The 19,860-nt window shown below is 43.8% G+C and overlaps 1 protein-coding gene across 1 annotated transcript in view; it reads right to left on the bottom strand.

Annotated features, from left to right (window-relative positions):
- Window positions 1-1,036: 1,036 nt before the first annotated feature.
- Window positions 1,037-19,860, bottom strand: part of EXOC4 (exocyst complex component 4) — a 408,367-nt gene continuing 389,543 nt past the window's right edge. The window contains exon 18 of the mRNA XM_037387956.1: window positions 1,037-2,442. Within this exon, the coding sequence (XP_037243853.1) occupies window positions 2,205-2,442 (238 nt within the window). The 3' untranslated portion in view covers window positions 1,037-2,204. The remainder of the gene's footprint in view (window positions 2,443-19,860) is intronic.

The raw sequence follows: 19,860 nt of genomic DNA, 5'->3' as shown, positions 1-19,860 counted from the left end.
AAGAGAGACACAAGTTAATTATATGCTGTAATTACCTCAATTGCAAAACCTTCTCTTTCCTCTACACCAGGTAGTCCCTGTATGTCACCCCCTCTCTTCTCTCCACGGTCATGCCATGGTGTTCTTGTGCCATGCAATCCTCACATCTCAGGCCAGCACACAGACGTGAGCCAGGGCTTTGTATTTACATCTTGCAAGATGATGGACAATGTAAGGTGCAGTCTGAAGAAGAGTCCTTTAAATAGTTTGCTTTAGAAGCAAACATACTCCCAAGTATGAAATTTTCTTGATTTCATGCAATCTGTCATGGCACCCGCCAGCACAGCTGCTCAGTGGGTGGAAAATGTGGACTGCAAAGCTTGACATCAGCTAGGGGAAGACAAGGCAGAGCCTCAGGTTATTAAGCAATTAAAACCAAAAGGAATCCCAAATAGTCTGACATTAGATTACAGCAGTCCAGTCTGAATTCAGAGCTCCTCACCCATCAGTGTACCTCAAAGGGTTTGAAACCTGGCTTACATGTACCAAGTGGCTTCTTTACCTTCCTCCAAAGTCTGGGTATAGAATAGCCTGCTTTCCTGTATCTGCACCGCAGCGCATCTTAATGTTTGAACAGGTGAATACAGATCTCATGTGTTACCCCAGAAAAACCCCCACATCATCATATGCATTACCATGATGGTGTTCTCCACCTTTACTCATGCAACTCCATCAAGGAAAGGAAGGAACTCTTGTAGTTAATGGCCAATATTGGCACAAGAAAAACTGAGTTCATGAATAAAATGAGAATAGAAACCAGAAGATTCCTAACAAGTAGAATGATTGGGTTCTGCTTTTACCATGGAGGTTGAGAAGCTTCTTGTTCGCTTGGCCTGTGGTACCTGGGGCTTAGACTGAATGATTCAGAAGACCACTTCCACACTGATGTAACCTTGGAGGATGCTATATGAATTTGGACCTGGAAGGGAATCTTCTAAATATCACAAAAATAACAGTTCTTAAAAAAACCCAAACAAACAGACAAAGACCCAGAGCCTTTGGAGAGTCTTTAAACATCCTTTAATTTTGCAGTTTCAAGACTGATACGCAAGCAGTTGCACAGCTCAGAGAGAACCTATCTCAGCATGTGAAACCCAGCTGGGTTGAAAATTTACTTGGCAAATACAAATGCACTGTATTTTTGGTTTGGAGGCATGGTATAAACTCCTCAGCCTCACTGAGTATGGAACCTTTTACCAGGTGGCTTTATGTGGTCAAGGCAGGGCAGAAACGGTGACCTGAGTGCACCTCAGACTGCAGCGCTGGGATCTGCCCTCCTCTTGCCCTTGCTGATCATTAGTGCTGAGCTACATAAGCCTGCATGTCCTTCCAGTACCTCAAATGATGATTACAAAATATCTTTTGAGCTGGGGAGACTCAAAAGATATATTCAGAAAAAGAGAGTTAAGTTTTGTTATCACCTTACATTGGCAATTTTCTCCCATGTCCACCATCATCCAATGCAGTATGCGCTGTAGAAACCGATGCCATATGGCTCTGTGATAATGAAAAAGTAGAAGTGGAAACAAATGGTCCCATGTTACCTCCCACTACAAGAATTGGCTTATCACTATCTGAAGGAATAAGCAACTCTATCTCTTTGCAGTGGGAACATCAGAAAACGTAATGCATCTACAATTGTACAGATCTACAATTGAGGAGAATAGTACTGGCAGAGCTGAAACAGGCTCCATGCAGCAACGCTGTTGGAACAGCTTCAAAACCAACACGTGACCAACAGGTCTGTGCTTGACTGTCATGGTGCTGTTTACTTTAGTGTAGTCTGAACTTTCACTGAAGACTCTGACCTAACCCAGTGTGAAATATTCTCTTTTCCCACCCCGCCAGGGATAGTAGCTTGCCTTACAACTCCAAACAAAGTAGCAGCAACAGAGCAAAGCCCAATATCCCAGATCTCCACCAGGATGCCTGTTCCCGCTGTGCAATCTCTCCTGGGAGAACACGTTAAGGAAGCATTACATGATTACACACCAAAACCCCCCAAACAACCCCAAAGCCAAATCTCAAATGGCACTTCCCTTCTCACTAGTACAATGCCACACAAAAGATAGGTGCTTTTGCCTTTGATTATAACAGAAAGGCAGCGGCTTGGACCCACAACCTGACAGCCCCTGCCGCTCAGTTAACACGAGCAACAGAGCAGATTACACAGTGGTGATTTTCTTGTCCTTGGTGGCCTGTTTGATAGCAGCCTGCTCACAAATGATCTCCTTTAACCGTTGCAACCTCATGTTCTGGGTGGTTTGGTCTCCCACACCTGTCTGGCTTCGGTGCAGTAAATTCAGGGCATAGATGTATTCCAGCTCTGTGTACTTCACCCCTTGATCCACCACGAGGTTTAACAGCTCATCTGCTGTGTTGTAGAGCATCTCATAATACTGCCTGAAAAGCAAGCAAACAAAATCCCCACTCTGGTGAATAGTGATACTTGACGCCCCACACCTTTATTTCTGTAGAATACCATGAACTGTTACTTCAGTAACATGAACAGAGCCGGCTGCATTGGGTGTTGTACAAAGAGCTCAAACCTATTCCTATTGAACATCGGGAGATGCCAAGTGGGTACATACATGCATAGGCGAGCAAATCTCACAAATCTGCTCCCCACACTCTTCCATTCTCAGCTAAAACACAAACTACAGGGAACCGAGGGCTCCTCATTCCTAGCAGTTACTGTATGCCCAGATGTCACTCTTTGAAATCCAGTGTATGGGAAGCAGTATATACATACAGATGCATACAGACACATATACACTGTGATGCACAGATGTATATCTAGTCAGCTCAGCCTGCAAGAACAGGAGTCTTCTGGAACGGAAAGGAATCACAGGGGTAGGGGAAGTGGAGTTTTTCCTGTCCCTAATGAATCGCTGTTGCAGAGAGATGCTAACATGAAGCATGGGAAAAGCTCTAAGCCTAAAACTCCGGAGATGCTACTGAGATGCACAGATTGAGAGAAAAAATACTAAATAATGCAAAATAAAATTGGAGCCAGGAGCCAAGGTGCCTCTTCTAATAAGTAAATGATCATCTGAAGAGAAGGCATAATATAGAGGCTGCAGTACAGGCTGGTTTAAATTAATGTAAAGTGGCATTAGTGAAAAAATGGATTTCCAAGGAAGGGAATTTAAGCAAGTACTTACTGGAAGGGAAAATGTGTCATGGGCCAGGTAAGCAGTGGGGCAATTCTGACAGCTGCCAATCCAACCACTGCAGAGGAAATGGTCTGGGACTGGCCGTGGGACCAGGTTATTTGCCCCAGCTCCACAGCCCATTAGTAAAACTAATGAGAGCTGATGGGGCACTTGGAGACTTTTTCTTTGCCTCCTTCCTTTATAGCCCGAACTGATTAAAGTTTGAAATCAGGAGCAGAGTGTGTGACTCCTGGAAAGCACTGCCTAGAGGTCATGCAGCTGGAGGGGAATCAGGACTCTGGTGCCCTTTATGTAGCACTTTTCTGGATTCCTGGCACGCCCTTTCCAAGTCATACAGCTGCACTCTGTGCCTCAGTTTCATTATTTGTACCAAGGGTAAGGTATGGTGTCAGGAGTCTGTGGTCTAGATATTACCAAGACAAAGCATCCTGTCTGGAGGGAGCTGTGAAAATACAAAGCTCCTTTAGGCAGAGGGGTCCCCAGTCCTGGGCAGACCCTTCCAGGTCAAGGATAAGGGGAAGGCTCTCACATATGACTCCACTGCTGCAAGCTCCATCAAGCAATGAACCTTGGCTGTGGATTTAGGTCTGTTTGGGGTATCACAATCACAAAAAAATGGTGCATGGATGGAAAGTAACCCTTTTTCTAGAGGAACTGGTTAACTTGATAGCTTCATTACAGATGTTACATACCCTTAAGAAACAAGGATCTGAAAAGCTCAAGGAAGGAAGGAGAAGTGAAAAGATCCTTGTCTTGTCCACATGCATCACATGGCAGCAAGGATTTGTTTCAGCCAAGTACCGAGCACTTGTTTGGCTGAAGAATAAAGCAAGGCAGAATTGGGCCTGAGCAGATGACAAAGAGGTCCCTGCATGACTCCATGCTTCTGCAGGAGCACAAGGGCAGGCTTCAGTCTAAATCTTAGGTCTTGGTGGAATAAATTATTTAAAACCCAAGAGCAGGGGCTGCAGAAAAAGTTGACACCTCCCTCCCTTCCTCTCCTCTGAATGCATTAAAATAGCAATCAGGGCAAACATGGCAAAGCTGCATATTAAATTTCTTTTGTTCTTTACTTTGCAGGCTCTCAGGTCTGGCTTAGCTGTGCCTTTGCAGAGAGCGTTCAGCATGCCGCCAGACTGCAGATCACTGCAGCAACCACTGTAAGCAGCTGTAGCAAAACTACACGTTTGGAGTGTCTCAGGCCTCACCTGCTACCACAGCCAGGCTACTGGGCTTCAGAGCTCTCTGCATTTTTATCTCCTCTGTTCCCTTCAAGATATCACCTGCTGCTGTGACCTGAGAATTTGCTCCTGTGGTTGAAAGTCTGCACCAGCACGACTGCTGTCAGGGGCCAGCTGAGATCAGGTGGGAGGAAAGGCTTGTGGCTAGAGGAAGAGAACTCCAAAATCATCAATTCAGAGAACAAGGACTGACAGGATTTGCACTGTGTGGTCAAAAGAAGGGAGTGTGTGTGAGCAAGAAAGGATACATGTAGAACACACAAGACAGAACTAAGAAATAGCTTCTGGGGATGAATGATAAGCTGAAGAAACAATCAAACTGTTAGGCTCCACACATTTGAGATACAGGCTATGAAACTCCTGGAGCTGATGGAGTTTACCAGTGTCATAGACTGAGGGAACTTTGAGGGGACTTCTGCTACAAGGACACATTGTTCCCCTAGAAGCAGGGGGTAAATGGGGCAGCCAGCTGTCTCAGTGACAGTATTTCCCTTAGAAAAGAAAGGGAATCCATGCAAGCCACTTGAGAACAGATTTGGTAACAGCTGTTTGGCAGGGATTTTGGGCTGAGGGAACAATTAACAGGTGGATAGGTAAGGATGGCGGAGACGTGCAACTTCCCTGTATCAGCTGCTATTGGCAGAAGGCATTCGGGTAATCCTTACAAGCTACAAACTCATCAGGTTTGGGTAACACCAAGTCACTTTGCGTCAGCTATTGATTTCAGTTCCTATGATGGGGAAGCGAACGGCACAGTTCATGGTCCCCCAGAAGCTACAGTGCCACCACATCACATGGTATGATTTACTGCTCTACTCCCCTCAATGTTCACATCTCTTGTTACTCAGACTGCGATGCTGATAGTGCTGAACAAGGCCACTGTTTGACAGAGGGATTGAAAAGACCTACATGGCTCAGAAAAGAAGGATTTTGCAAAGCTGATGTGGTCCCCTGCAGAGCCACAGTAGCAAATCCTAGGTTTTGACAAAACATCAATAGCAGTAGCCACAAAACCTTGGCAGCATATTTCTCCACACTGGATTCAGGGAGAGGGAGACTAAACCCAACCTCATCTCCAGTCACAGGAAAAATGGCTGTGTGTCCAATCCACCTCCTGCCATCGCCGATGGATATTCTTTAAATCTTGGCTCCTCTTGCAGGTAGACACAGAAGAAACAAAAAAAAGCAGATCTCATGCAGTTCCATTAGCAGCAATGCACTGGCAGGTGACAGAGGCGCAGCAGAGGCTCAGACTCATCCTCCTTGCTAGCACTGGCACTACCGTAAACTCCCTCCCAGCCAGAAAAACACAGCTCATTCTTCAGCTAAAGCAGTTAAAGGGACACCTGCTTACATGCAGGGATTGATAAAGCCCTGTGGGTCAGTGGTTTAAGGATGAGTTTTAATTTCAGCTCCCCTCTTTAGCTATAATTAGTCCTGTAATGTTTACGCTTGAACTTTACATGATTAAACAGTTGTATATGGGACCTTGCAGAAAATAAGATCCCAAATTTGAATGGCAGCTACCTATCATATGTCTCTATAGTATCCTTCTGGCACCTTGATGTGCGGCTCCTTCCCTGAGTGCTCAGAAGCTGCTGTTAGCCTCAGTGTTTTAGAAGATTCGGGTATTTATTGAGATGCTTCAATACACAGTCAGAAATCTGATATAGGGTTAACTTTGAGGGTACTGGCAACAACTCCAGTACAGTTATACATAAAACGTGTAGAAAAACCAGTAAGATTGCCAAGGTGAAGATTTAGATTTAGGAAACATTGATCACCTTCAGGGAATTTATGCTGAGGAGATGTGAAATGAGATTTTTACCTTTGCCAGGTCTGGCTGGGTTTTCAACAAAATGTCTGACAGAAAGGATATCTTGTATGGGGCAATCTCTGAGAAATTGCAAGTCTTTGCTCCAAAGCCTTGGACTCATGGCCTTCCCAAGGTGACAGGTGCTCTGTCTGCACCTCAGAAGAAGAAGGAACAAGAACTAAAGCTGCTCTGTCTGCAGCCCAGACCAACCAATGGACAAGCTCATCAATGCAGACCAATCTTTGCCCCACGTCCTTACAGCTGCCTTTTCTTTTTAGCCTGTCCCGAATCTTGGATTACTGAAGAATTCTGCACCTAATAAACACAGGATTAATCTGTCACTCTTTTCAGGATCAGATTATTTTTTAATTAAAAATTTCCTACAAAATAAAAAAAAGCAAGCGAGACAGTACAAGTGAGCGAAAGGTATGCATTTTTAATTGTGTGCAATTAAAAAACTGTTGCTTTGGCATGGCATTGCCTTTGGCCAAACTGTATTTGCATGAGTAATTATTCACTCCATTACGAAGTCTGCTCAACTTTGCCTCCCTTGTCTTTGAAAGTATTAATAAATATTGATCAGACACACTCCTGTTTGCCTTTGCCCAAGCAGCTCTGATGGACTTATCTTCTGATGTTATCAAATAATGAAATATGAAAGAGAGAGTGGGATGAGCCTCTTGTTCTGTGATTTTTTATTTAGGCTCTTCATTTTGCTTTCAGAAGTGTATTTGTCCTGCCATTATAAATGCTCTTTTGATTATCAAGAGGAGATTGAGAAAAGCAAGTTAGTAAGGGATGGGGGAAACAAACGGATGACAGGTGAGGGAAATTTCTATTCAGTGAAATACTGGCAAACTGCTTTGTGTTTTTTTTTTAAAGTTGAGATTTAAAACCAATGGGAAGAATTAATATTCATCAAAAGCTGATTCTATCATCTGACAAATAGGTTAATAAATAATAATAGTGGATTAGCATACCTAACCAAAAAGCAAATTTAGCTTCCCAGGCCTTCTGTCGGCTTTGATGTGAGCACAGCTAAGGACACATAAGGTGATTTACCCTACACAGATCATCAGCCTGGGCAGTAAGAGCCTCCCAGTGCTTCAGTGGTGAGGTATTTGGGGTAAGAAGAGGACAGAGGAAAGCTGAATTCATTTACTCACCCGAATATCAAGTCAGGAATGCGGCTGATGGGAACAAAGTGACCTGGGTGACTCACCTCATCAGGGAAATCTTTTTGCTTGTATGCTTACTCGCACAGTTACTATTTATTTGTATTATGCTGAAAAGCATAGATGGACTTGTTGAGTCGATCTGATACAACCGATTTTATACACATAAATGTGGTACACGTTCTTAAAGAGCATCTCCCCTGATTTGCTATGGAAATATAAACAAATGCTGTTTTACAAGGAGAAGGAAACATTAATCTGGCTCCAAGCCTCTAGCTCTTTAGGATGGTTAACACCTGGCCAAACTCTCCACTTAATGTTCAGCTTCAGTGTTGATGGCCATATTTTGGGGGAGTGAGGAGTGAAGGACTGTTTAAGGTGTCCAAAGTCCTTACTATCCTGCTTAAACAGGATATTGAGCTAGTTTTGATGGCTTGTATGACAAAGATTTGCTTTCTTAAAAAAAATTAAATTAATCCTTACGATGCTCCTTCATGTGATTATCTCATTTGCTGCAAGTCAACCATCCTAGACATCTGTGACCTGTTCCTGTGACTATTGGCAATGGGACTGGGTTCAAAATTTCTGAACGAACCCTTGAATTCTTTGGGCATTTCTTTAGGGCAAGCACATACCTTAGAGCAAATAATGCCTAATCCAAAGCCCAAATACAACTGTACTCTTTCACTCATTTTAGCAGGCTGGAATTGGCCCAGGAAGATCTACTATCGTATGAAGAAGACATTTGTACTAAGAGCAGATAGGGAAGGTTAAATATCACTGGTGGAAATGGTTCCCAGGTGCAAGAAAAAACATCACATGGGCAAACCAAAACTGAAGAAGCCAACTGGCACGCAAAGGAGTTTGTTTTGCTGTTTTTTTAAATAGCAGTTTTAAAACAAAACATCAAGTTGCCAACAATGAAGCCATTTTGCAAGGATGGATTTTTAACATATATATAAAAATAGATGGTCTCTTGAACTCTATTCTTGGAGAAAGAGAACAAAAATTAAGAGGCTTTCTCATTTAGAAAAAATCTCTGGAAAGGCAATCAGGATGAGACAAGCTCCTCCAAGGGCTATTAATACCGTTCTCCATTTAAATGCTAATGTTAACCTATAACCCAAGGCCTGTGCACAAAAAAGTTTTTCAGAAGTGGCCAAGTGAATTCAAAATTAAATTCTGATTCCCCTGAGAATTACTTGATCTCTTCTTAAGAGAAGGACCTTCAGATGAACAGTGTGATGTTTCAGAATAAAGGATCTTACTTTAATTATTCCTTCATTATCTAGCTGGGTGTCTACTCGGTAGTAGTGCAGACAGAAACAGACTCACAAAGCAAGAACTCAGGTTTGGCTGCTGACTTACCCAAAGGGAACAGGAAAAAGTAATTCTGTACCTCATTTCCCTCCCTTTTTGGGGATTAGGGAGTCACTTTTATAGCACCCAAAATATCTTAGATACTCTAATAAAAAAGCAAAAAAGGTTAAGTACGAAGCACTTACAGACCAAATTTAGACAAAACCTAAAAGAGGGTAGATTCAGACTAGATATAAGAAAGAATTTTTTTATGATGAGGGTGGTGAAACACTGGCACAGGTTGCCTGGAGAGGTGGTGGATGCCCCATCCCTGGAAACATTCAAGGCCAGGCTGGATGGGGCTCTAAGCAACCTGATCTAGTCGGAGATGTCCCTGCTTATGGCAGGGGGGTGGGACTAGATGACTGTTTAAAGGTCCCTTCCAAGCCAAACCATTCTATGATTCTATGAAAAACCACAAGACTGAACAACGAGCATGCAAGTGAAGAGGAAAAAAGACCAAAGCTAGAGTTATAAATTCACTCTTGATACATGCAGATCTTGGTGGAACCATTCTGTTTAAAATCATGGGGAAAGTAAATGCGTGCAAAAAGGGAATATACAGCAAGAAATGAGGTACCTTCAGTTCATGTAATGCAGAAGAAAGGACTGGCTTAACCAAGAAGAGAAGCCCAGAGGGGTTTGTGTCTCTGGAGCACGAGACACTTGAGGTGGGGAGGGGAAAGAGATGAAGATGGAGCTGATAGTTACAGGGCACTGGAGATGTGGCAGGAGAGATGAGCTCCAGCATGCAGGATTTTGAAAAGCAAGCTCTGAAAACTTGAAATACCAAGCAAGGCAAAATCCACATAAACCAGCAATTACTGTAATTTCTATACCTCATGAAGACTGCAATGATGTTTGCATACATGCATCAGTGATCGGCATTTTAAAGCAAGAGTCTGCAAATGTGGAAGCTGGTTATTTTTCCATCTTAGGAGCTTATGATAACAAAACAGAAACTAGTGATGGAAGGTATCCACTATATCACATATCCACTTTCTAACAGCTGCTCAACTTACACTGCATCCTGCAAGTTCTCTATGCAGTTACAGCCCTAAAACAGACAAAAGAATATCATTACCCTCAGGACATTATGCCACAGGGGAATATATATTCTGATCATAATTTCTTAAGATTTCTTTCTTGATTTTTAATTAACCTGGAGCAGTTCTGGGGACAATAATAGTAACGGCCATCTTGTGCCTCCAGAAAAACCCAGAGTGCTTTAGGAGACTTAAGACAGCTCTAGCTGTCCACATCAGAGATGTTTTTGCTGTGTTAAGTCAACCACAGCTCCTCTTACAAACCATGCCAAGAAACGGACACCTCTAATTTATCTCCATGGGCTGCAGAGGGAACTTAAAATTAGGCCAAAATTTCTGCATGCCATTATGATCTGCATCTTCTTTAGGTGCACCAGAGCCCACCTTGTTCACAGCTGCTCAGAAGTCAGAGGCAGATGCCCCATCACCACTCACTGCAACACACGGCACAATTTGGGGTAGAAAGCACTGACGCTCTGAGCTGTGTTACTACAGGAGGAGTGTCAAGAACATAAAAGGCACTTAAAAAGTTAAAATATGCAAACATCCAAGATGTGAAATGGTTTACAAATGAAAACAAAACATGAGAGGAAGAAACAAAACTGAATTTATAATATAACAGTGCTTCACACTCCTGTGGTACCTCTGCAAATCACAGCCCTTAATAAGTGATCAGGGCTGTGATGTAAGGATAGTATTAGTTTGTTTTTTACAGTGGGAAAAACTGAGATAAAAATTTAGTCATTTGGCCAAGGTAGAAGACAGCATCACAGACAGGAAGCCCTCACACCTTGGTTGGTACTGTACCTGCTTTTGGGACCGCAGCACACAACTTTGATCAGGGTACAGAGCCAGGCAAAAAAAGTAGGTGTATTTACTCAACAGGGTATAAGTACAGTCTTCTAATCAAAGACAACCAAATTATAAAATCCAATTACTTTCCCTTTCAAAACGTAAACCGCACAGACAGCATATGAGCCACTAAATACAAATCGGGTCACCTATGTGTTGGCTTCTATGCAGATCAAGCAGCATTGTTTTAGTGGCTAGTTTTGGAAAAAAAACCCCAAAACAACCAACACCTTTGGGTGCTATGTGCAGTTTCGTGTCACTGAAGCACTTGGTTTTCTCTCTACTGCAAGCCTTTTTGTAAAGCATAAGATGATACATCAGCTGTAAAATGCAGAGCTAATTAGCAAAGGAAAAGGTAAGGTATGTGCAGAACATAACTACTCTTCCAAAAGATCTCTCCCTGCTTTTCATCCTGATACCTCCTGTGCTCTACCTTATCTACTACTTTCTTATTAAAATTTCCTTCTTATTTCCTTTTCCCTCCCTCTCGTGGTTTGTCACTTGTGACTTGGACAATGTTGCTAAGAAGATGTGATGCATGGGGATCTCTGTGCATCAGGTGGCGTCATCACGGAGGGGAACACGTGCACGTAGCATTCAAAACCTATTCCCTGAACAACTCCAACCACCCTCATATTGTGCAGCAATACACAGCAATTACACGGCTTTTCAAAAGAAGGATAAATCCATTAAACCCCATTAAATGATTTTTCAAAAACAATGTCTGAGACACTCCTTGCAGCTCCATACTGGCTGATATAATGAAAGATGGAAATTTTCCCTCTCCAAATGAAACTTTATAGGGTATTAAATAAGCACCCTCAGCACTTATCTAAATCTTTAATTAGTTCTATAATATACTGATGATATCAAGGCTAATTAAATTTATACAGATAAAGAGCAATGAAATTCTAACCAAGTGAGCTGGAAAGTACATATTAAATAGTAAATTTAATAGTTCAAGCAAAGAAATGCAATTTTATATAAAAAAAATTAAATTCAATTTACATGTTGTATTAAAATTGATTTTGAGTGTGCAACTGATTGGAAAAAATCTTTTTAATAGATCAGTAAAAGTGCTAATCTGGCCTGTTTAAATATCAGTTATTAATGCCAGCATTTGCAAATAAGCCACACACATTTGCATTTCACTGCATATAGTAAAAATAAAAAAATATCTATACCATATGCCAATTTATAAAGAATATTAAGCAATTTTTCCCCTTGCCTCATGCATAAATGAGAGGAAATGTAGAAATGAATGTAGCCTGAAAGAAGGGAGAGTCAGCAGTTTGATGGAAAGTACTGCAAGGATTGCTGCAGTCAGCAAAAAATAATGCAATTTTAGCTACCCTTTGGGAACAACAATTACTGTGGCAAAAAACTCCAGCTTTATTTAGGATCAAGTGGCTTGGAACTGGATACAAAAACTTGATGCTGTAATTGGCGAGATGCTCAGTGGTGCAAGCTTGCTGATTTTTAATAAAAACAGGAATGTTTCGTAGCCACCAATGGGTGAAGGACACATCTGATGGGATTTGCTTGCTGGGGGGCAGAACAGGCTGCAAGACGTGAATTGCAAATTACAAGGTCCATCAAGTCAACGTCTACCTGTAGTAGGTTGCGGTTGGGCCTCTGTGCTTCAGAGGCTTGAACCACGTGCTGAAGTCAGGCAAACAGCCCCAAACTCTTGTTAACTCCAGTTCATGTTTTGCTCTGGCTACCTTTGTTCATTCGGTTCAACTGCCACAGTGGCTTCAGAAATTAGGTAACTGAGACTTTTTGTGGACATGCTGACACCAAATTGAGTTTGTTATATTATTTTTGTTGAACTCGTTGCTTTTTCTCATGGAAGAGACCTTTATTGGATCACCTGCCTCATGGCACTATTGTTTTCCTCCTGGTAGCAGCATCCAGCGTCATTACTAGCTCCAGCCCAGAAACTGCTGAGCCTGGGGACATGACCTACAGACCCCTGCTTGCTCATTACTGTGCACAGACCTATCCAAACCAGGAGGAAAACAAAATGGTACAGCAGCCTCAAACCCTACCCACTGGCTCATGATCATCAGCTACCACCGCCACGAAGACCTCAAAGGGATTGAGTGCCATGACCTCCTACCTATGAATGGAGAAGAAATTGGGTGAAGTCAATTCATCCTACACAAAAATAATTAGTTATATTGGGTTGAAGTGCCCTGTGGAGGTTGTTTATTATAAAGAAATCGGGCAGCCAGGATGGATTCAATGCCAAATTTTTAGATGGCCGAAAGTAGGGGACATCAACATAGAACTGTAGGTCTCCTGGATGAAGGAGTTAATGGTAAAGAGCTTCAACACCTTCCTCCATGCATTCAGTGCTGGCCACTGGCCAGATGAACATTTCAACATGCCTAATATGCCAGTTCTCAATACTTCTCCTGATGCTTAGGCACCTTCAGATTTGCAGGCTAGAGGTATTTATGGCCAGCTGCCACTCATTTGCTCTTGCAGCAATTTTTCTGGTTGAAATTGCTTTTCCCTCTCTATTGTACCTAGGGCAAAAGATGTATTCACAGAGAGAAGCCATTGCCTCTCTAAAGTATTGTAGTAGGCAAGGCAAGAAGGCCACTTTTAATTGCTCCTTGTGAAAAATACGGCTTCTGAAAGAACATTCACCAGGGCCAGAGCAAGCACCAACATTGCCGTGTACAGTACAACTGTGGCCTCTTCTGGTCATTCTTGGTGAAATTTTAGCTCCAATGATCTCAGTTTTTAAGCCAACAGATTTGCACTACAATACTTGTTGCCAGTCAGCATAAACTCTTAGCATTTAAGATTAAAACATTATCAAGGCAACATCAGTGCAGGATAAGACTCACAGACATAGATGTGTTTTTTATCTCCATTCTCCGCTGCATGAAAAAAAAGAGGTCTGCTTGTCTCAGTATCTCAGAGATGGATCCCTTTGCTCACCACTCCTTACATACAGGCTACAAATGCCAGACAGACTCTACTGCAGTGTGACAGTTGCTCCTTGGAAACAAAACTGGTCCCTACAGAGTGAGAAGAAAATCCTAGCACTGCTTCTAAACTGACGGAGTAGTTCATAGCCACCAAAGGCAGAGAAATGTCTCTGAACTCTTATTTTTACCACCTCCCAGAAACCCATATTCAAAACCTCCGGACTATTAAAGGAACTCTGCTGTGAGAACTGAACCTGTAGTTTCTTGTATTAATTTATTAATCACGTCTTTCAATTCCCATTTGTACATCTCAAAGTACTTTAGAGACACCATGCATGGAACTTCTCCATTTTCTCAAAAGGCTGCTTTGCGGTCAAGAAAATGAAGGTCTGTTGAGATTAAGGGGTCTGAGTGAAGTCTCTTGTGCATGCAATGGGATGGCTACAACCCAGTAACAGCCATCCCCATGCTGATGCTCACTGAGTAACCTCCACGACCAGCTTACCCGCTGGTGTCCACCCTTGAACCCCCTCCAGAGACAAAAAGCACATTGTCCCGATGATTGTCAGAATCTGCATATTTGCATGCTACAAGTGAAAGAAGAATGAATTTCATACAGCGCACCAAACAGTTAACAGATGGCAAAAAATTACAATAATTTACCAAGTTGTGCTGGGCTCAAGAAAACAACCTAGAATACGAAGACACTGAATCTTATTAAAAAAGACATATTTTACATACTGCTTCTTCATAATACAAGCTGTTCTTCATGAAAGCATAAAACTTGCTATTATTTTCACCTCTTTTCTTCTTCTCTTTGTTTTTGCACACATGACAACGTGGAACACATACCTGATATATGACTTCTGTATGCACTTGAGAGACTGACTTCAGCTGTAGATGTTAATACACTTAGGTGACATGAGATGTCATCTGAATTTTATATTTTTTCTGTATTATTTGATCTCAAATCTGGAATCCAAATTGTAGTATATAAGGCAAGCCTTACAGCCTTCAATAAAATCAGAGTAAGAGATTACACATTGCAGATCATTTCCTGAAAGCCATATGTACCTGCATAAATTGACATCATATGTGTATATTCAAATGCAGTGGTCTGGATGTAATTATTTTAGTATCTTCCTAAAATACAAGAATCAAAGCTTTTGGTCTTTACCTGAGCGTATGTATTTCTCTTGGCTATGAAGACCAGTTTCATTACGGGACAGATTTAATTGCTACATCAAAGTTTGTATGTTGATATTCTGCATCTGATGTGCGAAAGTTCAGGGACGCCAATCAGGCATGGTGCAGATGCCACTCTGCAAAATGTTCTCAGACAGTCTCCATCTGTCAGATATGGTAATACTTGTGCTCCATCAATAATTCACCTTCTTAACTCCATGTTTCCTGCATTTGAGTCAGAATTTTTAATGTCAGTCTCACCAGAGGATCTACCTTGGATAGACAGGAATTGTCTGATCTGCATTCCCTATTCAGACTGTGTGCTTTTGTGCCCTGCAGTCAGTTGCCTTCTGCAGCTGAAGAATCATCTCTCAGTTTACTCATTTTTTTACTGATTTAGCTGCAAAAATCACAGCTTCCCTTTCGGGGGCAGCATTTTCATCACATTCAAGGACTGAAGTCAAAGGGTAATTAAGACAATCAAACCTTATTATCCAAAATCCTACTCAGAGCACACTTTTTCTGGGAAAGCTCATGGTGAAAAACACTGGGGTGCTGAACACCAAAATGTTAACTGCATGAACTTGAAGAGGGGAGAAAGGGGAGTGGAGGGGGAAAGATGATGTGGGGCTGTTCCTCCATGGGTCAAAAACTGCTGAATGGCAACTTGTCTCCATGTGAAGCAACTGGCCCCATGGAGCCTGCAAGAATTTGGTTAGATCCCAGAGCTAGGAGATGGGCTCATCGGCGGGCCCATCTATGTGGAGTACCCATCAGTGGTCCTTTGCTCTAGAGGAAGACAGTGTGGAAATCCATAGGCAATCAGCTAGAGGCAAGAATATTCCCTAGCATGAGGGCAAATTACTGCCCTAATCATCAACACTTCAGCACCAGTGAGACAGGAAAGTTCCCAGGTGCCCCAGTTAGCAAAGACCCATCATGCATCAGCCCCAGCTTTCAGCAACTGAAACATGGAAAAACAATCCTTGAACTTTCTTTGGCCAACTGAGATACAGCAAGTGACACAGGAAAAGGAATCGTGATCATAGAATCACAGAATGGTTTGGATTGGAAAGGATCTTAAAGACCATCTAGTTCCAACCCCCGTGCCATGGGCAGGGACACATTCCATCAGCACAGGTTGCTCCAAGCCCCGTCCAGCCTGGCCTTGAGCACTGCCAGGGATGGGGCAGCCACAGCTGCTCTGGGCAGCCTGCGCCGGTGGCTCACCGCCCTCACATTGAAGAAATTCTTCCTAATATCTACTCTAAATCTACCCTCTTTCAGTTTAAAACCATTCCACCTTGTCCTGTCGCTACAGGTCCCTGTAAAAAGTCCCTCTGCAGATTTCTTGTCGGCTCTTTCAGTACCTTTAGGTACTGGCAGGTGCTCTAAGGTCTCCCTGAAGCCTTCTCTTCTCCAGGCTGAACAACCCCAACTCCCTCAGCCGGGCTTCCTAGCAGAGGTGCTCCAGCCCCCGATCATCTCCGTGGGCTCCTCTGGACTCGCTCCAACAGGCCCGTGCCCTCCTTGTGCTGAGGACCCCAGAGCAGAGGCAGCGCTGCAGGGGGGTCTCACCAGAGCGGAGCAGAGGGGCAGAATCCCCTCCCTGGCCCTGCTGGCCACGCTGCTCTTGGTGCAGCCCGGGGCTCGGTTGGCTTGCTGGGCTGCGAGCGCACCTTGCTGGGCCACGCTGAGCTTCTCGTCCACCAGCACCCCCAAGTCCTTCTCCTCAGGGCTGCTCTCAATCCATTCTCTGCCCAGCCTGTGTTTGTCCTTGGGATTGCCCTGACTCAGATGCAGGACCTTGCATTTGGCCTTGTTGAACTTGATGAGGTTTGCACGGGCCCACTTCTCAGGCCTGTGCATCTCCCTCTGGACAGCATCCCTTCCCTCCTGTCAGCCGTGCCACTCAGCTCGGCATTGTCAGGAAACTTGCTGTGGGTGTGCTCGATCCCACTGCCCATGTGGCTGACAAGATGCTAAATAGTGCTGGACTCCGTACTGACCCCTAAGGAAAACCACTCATCACTGGTGTCCACATAGCATAATGGTAACATGAGATAGGTATGAGTTTTACAGATCCCATTGGCCAAGAATGACCTGTACATTCTCAGGTACCAGTCTTCACCAGGTGGAATGAAACTATGGTTGCACAATGCAGCTGCTGGAAATTGTTCTTTAGAGACATGTGGCTTGGCAACAGAAAGACTCAGTAATAGCCTTGAGTTGGCCAAAAACTCCAAAACAGACAAAAAGTGAATGAATTAAGGTCTTGCTAGTTAGAGACTAAGAAACTGTAAAAGGTAGTGGAGGGATGTATCTCAGTCTGCTTCAACACCGGTGTCTAGTGCAACCATTTCAGATGGGGTTTGGGTGTCCTGTAAACCCTGTGTCACACCTGCCAGCCCTGCTCACATACCTATGGTATCCAAGGGTCTTTCAAATCACATTATATTTAGGAAAGTGAATCGCATCCTGCGCAAGTCCCTGGTAAATCAGGGAACAGAACCTGCTCCAGGCAGAGGTCCAGAGAGCTATGCAAGCCAGCTTTTAAGCAGCAGAAGCAGTTCAGCCACTTTAGCGTGCTGGTCTGCTTCTCAGAGATGGACTAAACCTGAATAAAGGCCATGCTGAGCTGGCACCATGGAGGGTACAACCAGCCTAAGGTCCCTGAGCTCTGTTCAGCCCTGAAGCAGTTGATCATGGCTGCCAAGCCTGGAGCATGTGGTGAGCATGTGTGCTTGTGTACGTGATGAGCGTGTATGTTGGAACTTGTTAGCACAGGGTCGGTAGGCACAGGTATCCTCAGGTCTGCTCCTCCCTGCAGCAGAAGACAAGCAGCCAGGGAGCTGCCATGCAACACAAGAATGTTTGGTCCACCAAAAGTCCATGTCCTGGTGTCCCACTGTGCTGACTGTGACCCAGACAGAAGCAGGTCAGTGATGTTTCTCTAGATTACCCTCCCAGCTTCTGCGGACTCGCTGAGCCAGAGGGATGCCTCTGAGACACCCTGAGGAACTGCTCTTACCTCTATGGGTATGTGCTGCTTGGGGCTCCTGACTGTGCTGAGATTTCCATACATGACTTAAAGGAGCTGCAAAATTGGCCAGCTCTACTGTACGGTTCCTGGGCTCCACTTGCCCTGGACCCTACTGTCAAGATACTTTGCTCTGCCCTAACACTGTGTCTGTGGCTTGACCCTGTTGGAACTCTCAGTTGTGCTATTCCTGTCCTTTGCTCATTTTTCCTCTTCCCTCCAAAGTCTAGCAGGAACTGGCCCTGGGCCATTGCTACCCCCTGCTCCTTGCTCCTATCCTGTCCTCAATTGTGACCTTCGAAAGCATCATTCCCAGAACTGGCCACGTCCTCACCTGTTCCCCACTGTGTTCTAGCACTGATATTTTACACCCTACCAGCTGTGTCCTGCCTGCTCATACAACTTTCAAGTGAAACATTTCTGATTTCCAGATGCCACTGCATCAGCAGGTTGAAATGCTCCACTCCCTGGGTCAATCTAATTAAGAGAGCAGCCTCTGTGAAAGATACAACTTTAGTGCATTGGAAAAGTGATGAGCAGTGACTCTTAAAAACGTATCGCACAGCACCAATATCTGTTATTTCCTAGCAGATTACTGGGTATGAAACATTGCCGTTTCTAATGAGATCTGACTGACAGGGTAAACCAATCTGCTACTTAAGAACTTGCATGTGTCTTTCTGTCTGTGGGGCTTGTGCTAGAAAGATGCAGCCTACTGTGAAAAAGGCAGGACATTTTTCTAATTGCTTCCATTTGCAGGCTGGAGCCAGGCAACAGAGATGCATCTCAGGCTGACAATCCCAATATTTACCTTTATTTCAGCTGCAGACAAATGCCTGGGATGGTTGTTCTTCACACATTGATGGTTCCCCCTTTCTTTGCATTTTTTTTTTTTTGTGTGTCATGCCAACTTCCCTTCTTAAAAAACTTATCCTTCCTGTAACAGCTCTGTTTGCTGTGCATTAAGCAGAAACTCCCAGCAGGCTACCATACCTTCAGCACACAAACTCAGCACAAGCAAAGCCCGTGTTTAAGCATGGGAGCAGGAAGCAATTTCTAGATCAAACAGGAGCTCCAAGCAGGCTACGTGAGAGCTCAGACATGGAGTTCACTTTCACATACACTCACAGGGCTATCTGTTCTTGTGGGGTGACTCTGGATGTTTGTTCAGGCTCTATCTAGAGTCTGGAGCTAAATTTTGACCTTGTTTGAACAGTGTCAATCAAGAAAGTCCAAGGCTAGATGACAGAGATGCCTCAAACCAGAACTGTATCTCCAGGATGCTATTTGACCCTTTAGGAGCTCCAAGACTTAACTGGAGATTTGCTTGTTGCATCCCCATCTGGTTGGCAAATTAAACAACGCCTGAGTGGCCGTTCTCCTCCCATTCCTTCCACCTCCCCTTGGCAAGCTTCCCCATAAAACCATTCAGCTTTTACAGCTCACAAGAGAGCATGGAGGACCTTAATCCAAAAAGAGCAGGTGATCCACTGAAGCCCATTCCTTGTGCTGGTAGGTGCCACTCTGCTACTGTAGAGGAAAAAAAAAAAATCCCTTAAACTAAAAGCTAAACCAACGGAGTTCCCTCTTCTTCCTTGCTTCTCTCTGGACAGAGATCACTTGCAAAACAGTAATGATGGCAAAAAGTAATTAAAAACTGAACTGCAATTTACATACATAAAGAAATCCAGGTAGAGATGTTACTGCACATCCATTGTCTTCCATGAGGGTGGAGAGAACCTTGAACACTCTTCCCCTCAAGCTCTGTATGGTACCCAAGTTCTAGGGTGAAAGGTCCCTCTCGATCCCTCTGCCAGGCTCCTTCTACCGCAGAAATCTCTGCCACCAAATCTCTTGATCTTTGCCAGCCCACTGAATTCCTGGAGGGAGAGCTGCAGGCAAAGCTTTATATGCCCACCCCTCCCTTTTGGCCAAAACAAAAAAATTGTCACCTCTGGCTGCATGCACAGAGGTGACAGCCACACT

The sequence above is a fragment of the Falco rusticolus genome, chromosome 5 (genome assembly GCF_015220075.1).
Source record: "Falco rusticolus isolate bFalRus1 chromosome 5, bFalRus1.pri, whole genome shotgun sequence".
NCBI lineage: Eukaryota > Metazoa > Chordata > Aves > Falconiformes > Falconidae > Falco > Falco rusticolus.
This window is presented reverse-complemented; position numbering and strand designations above follow the sequence as displayed.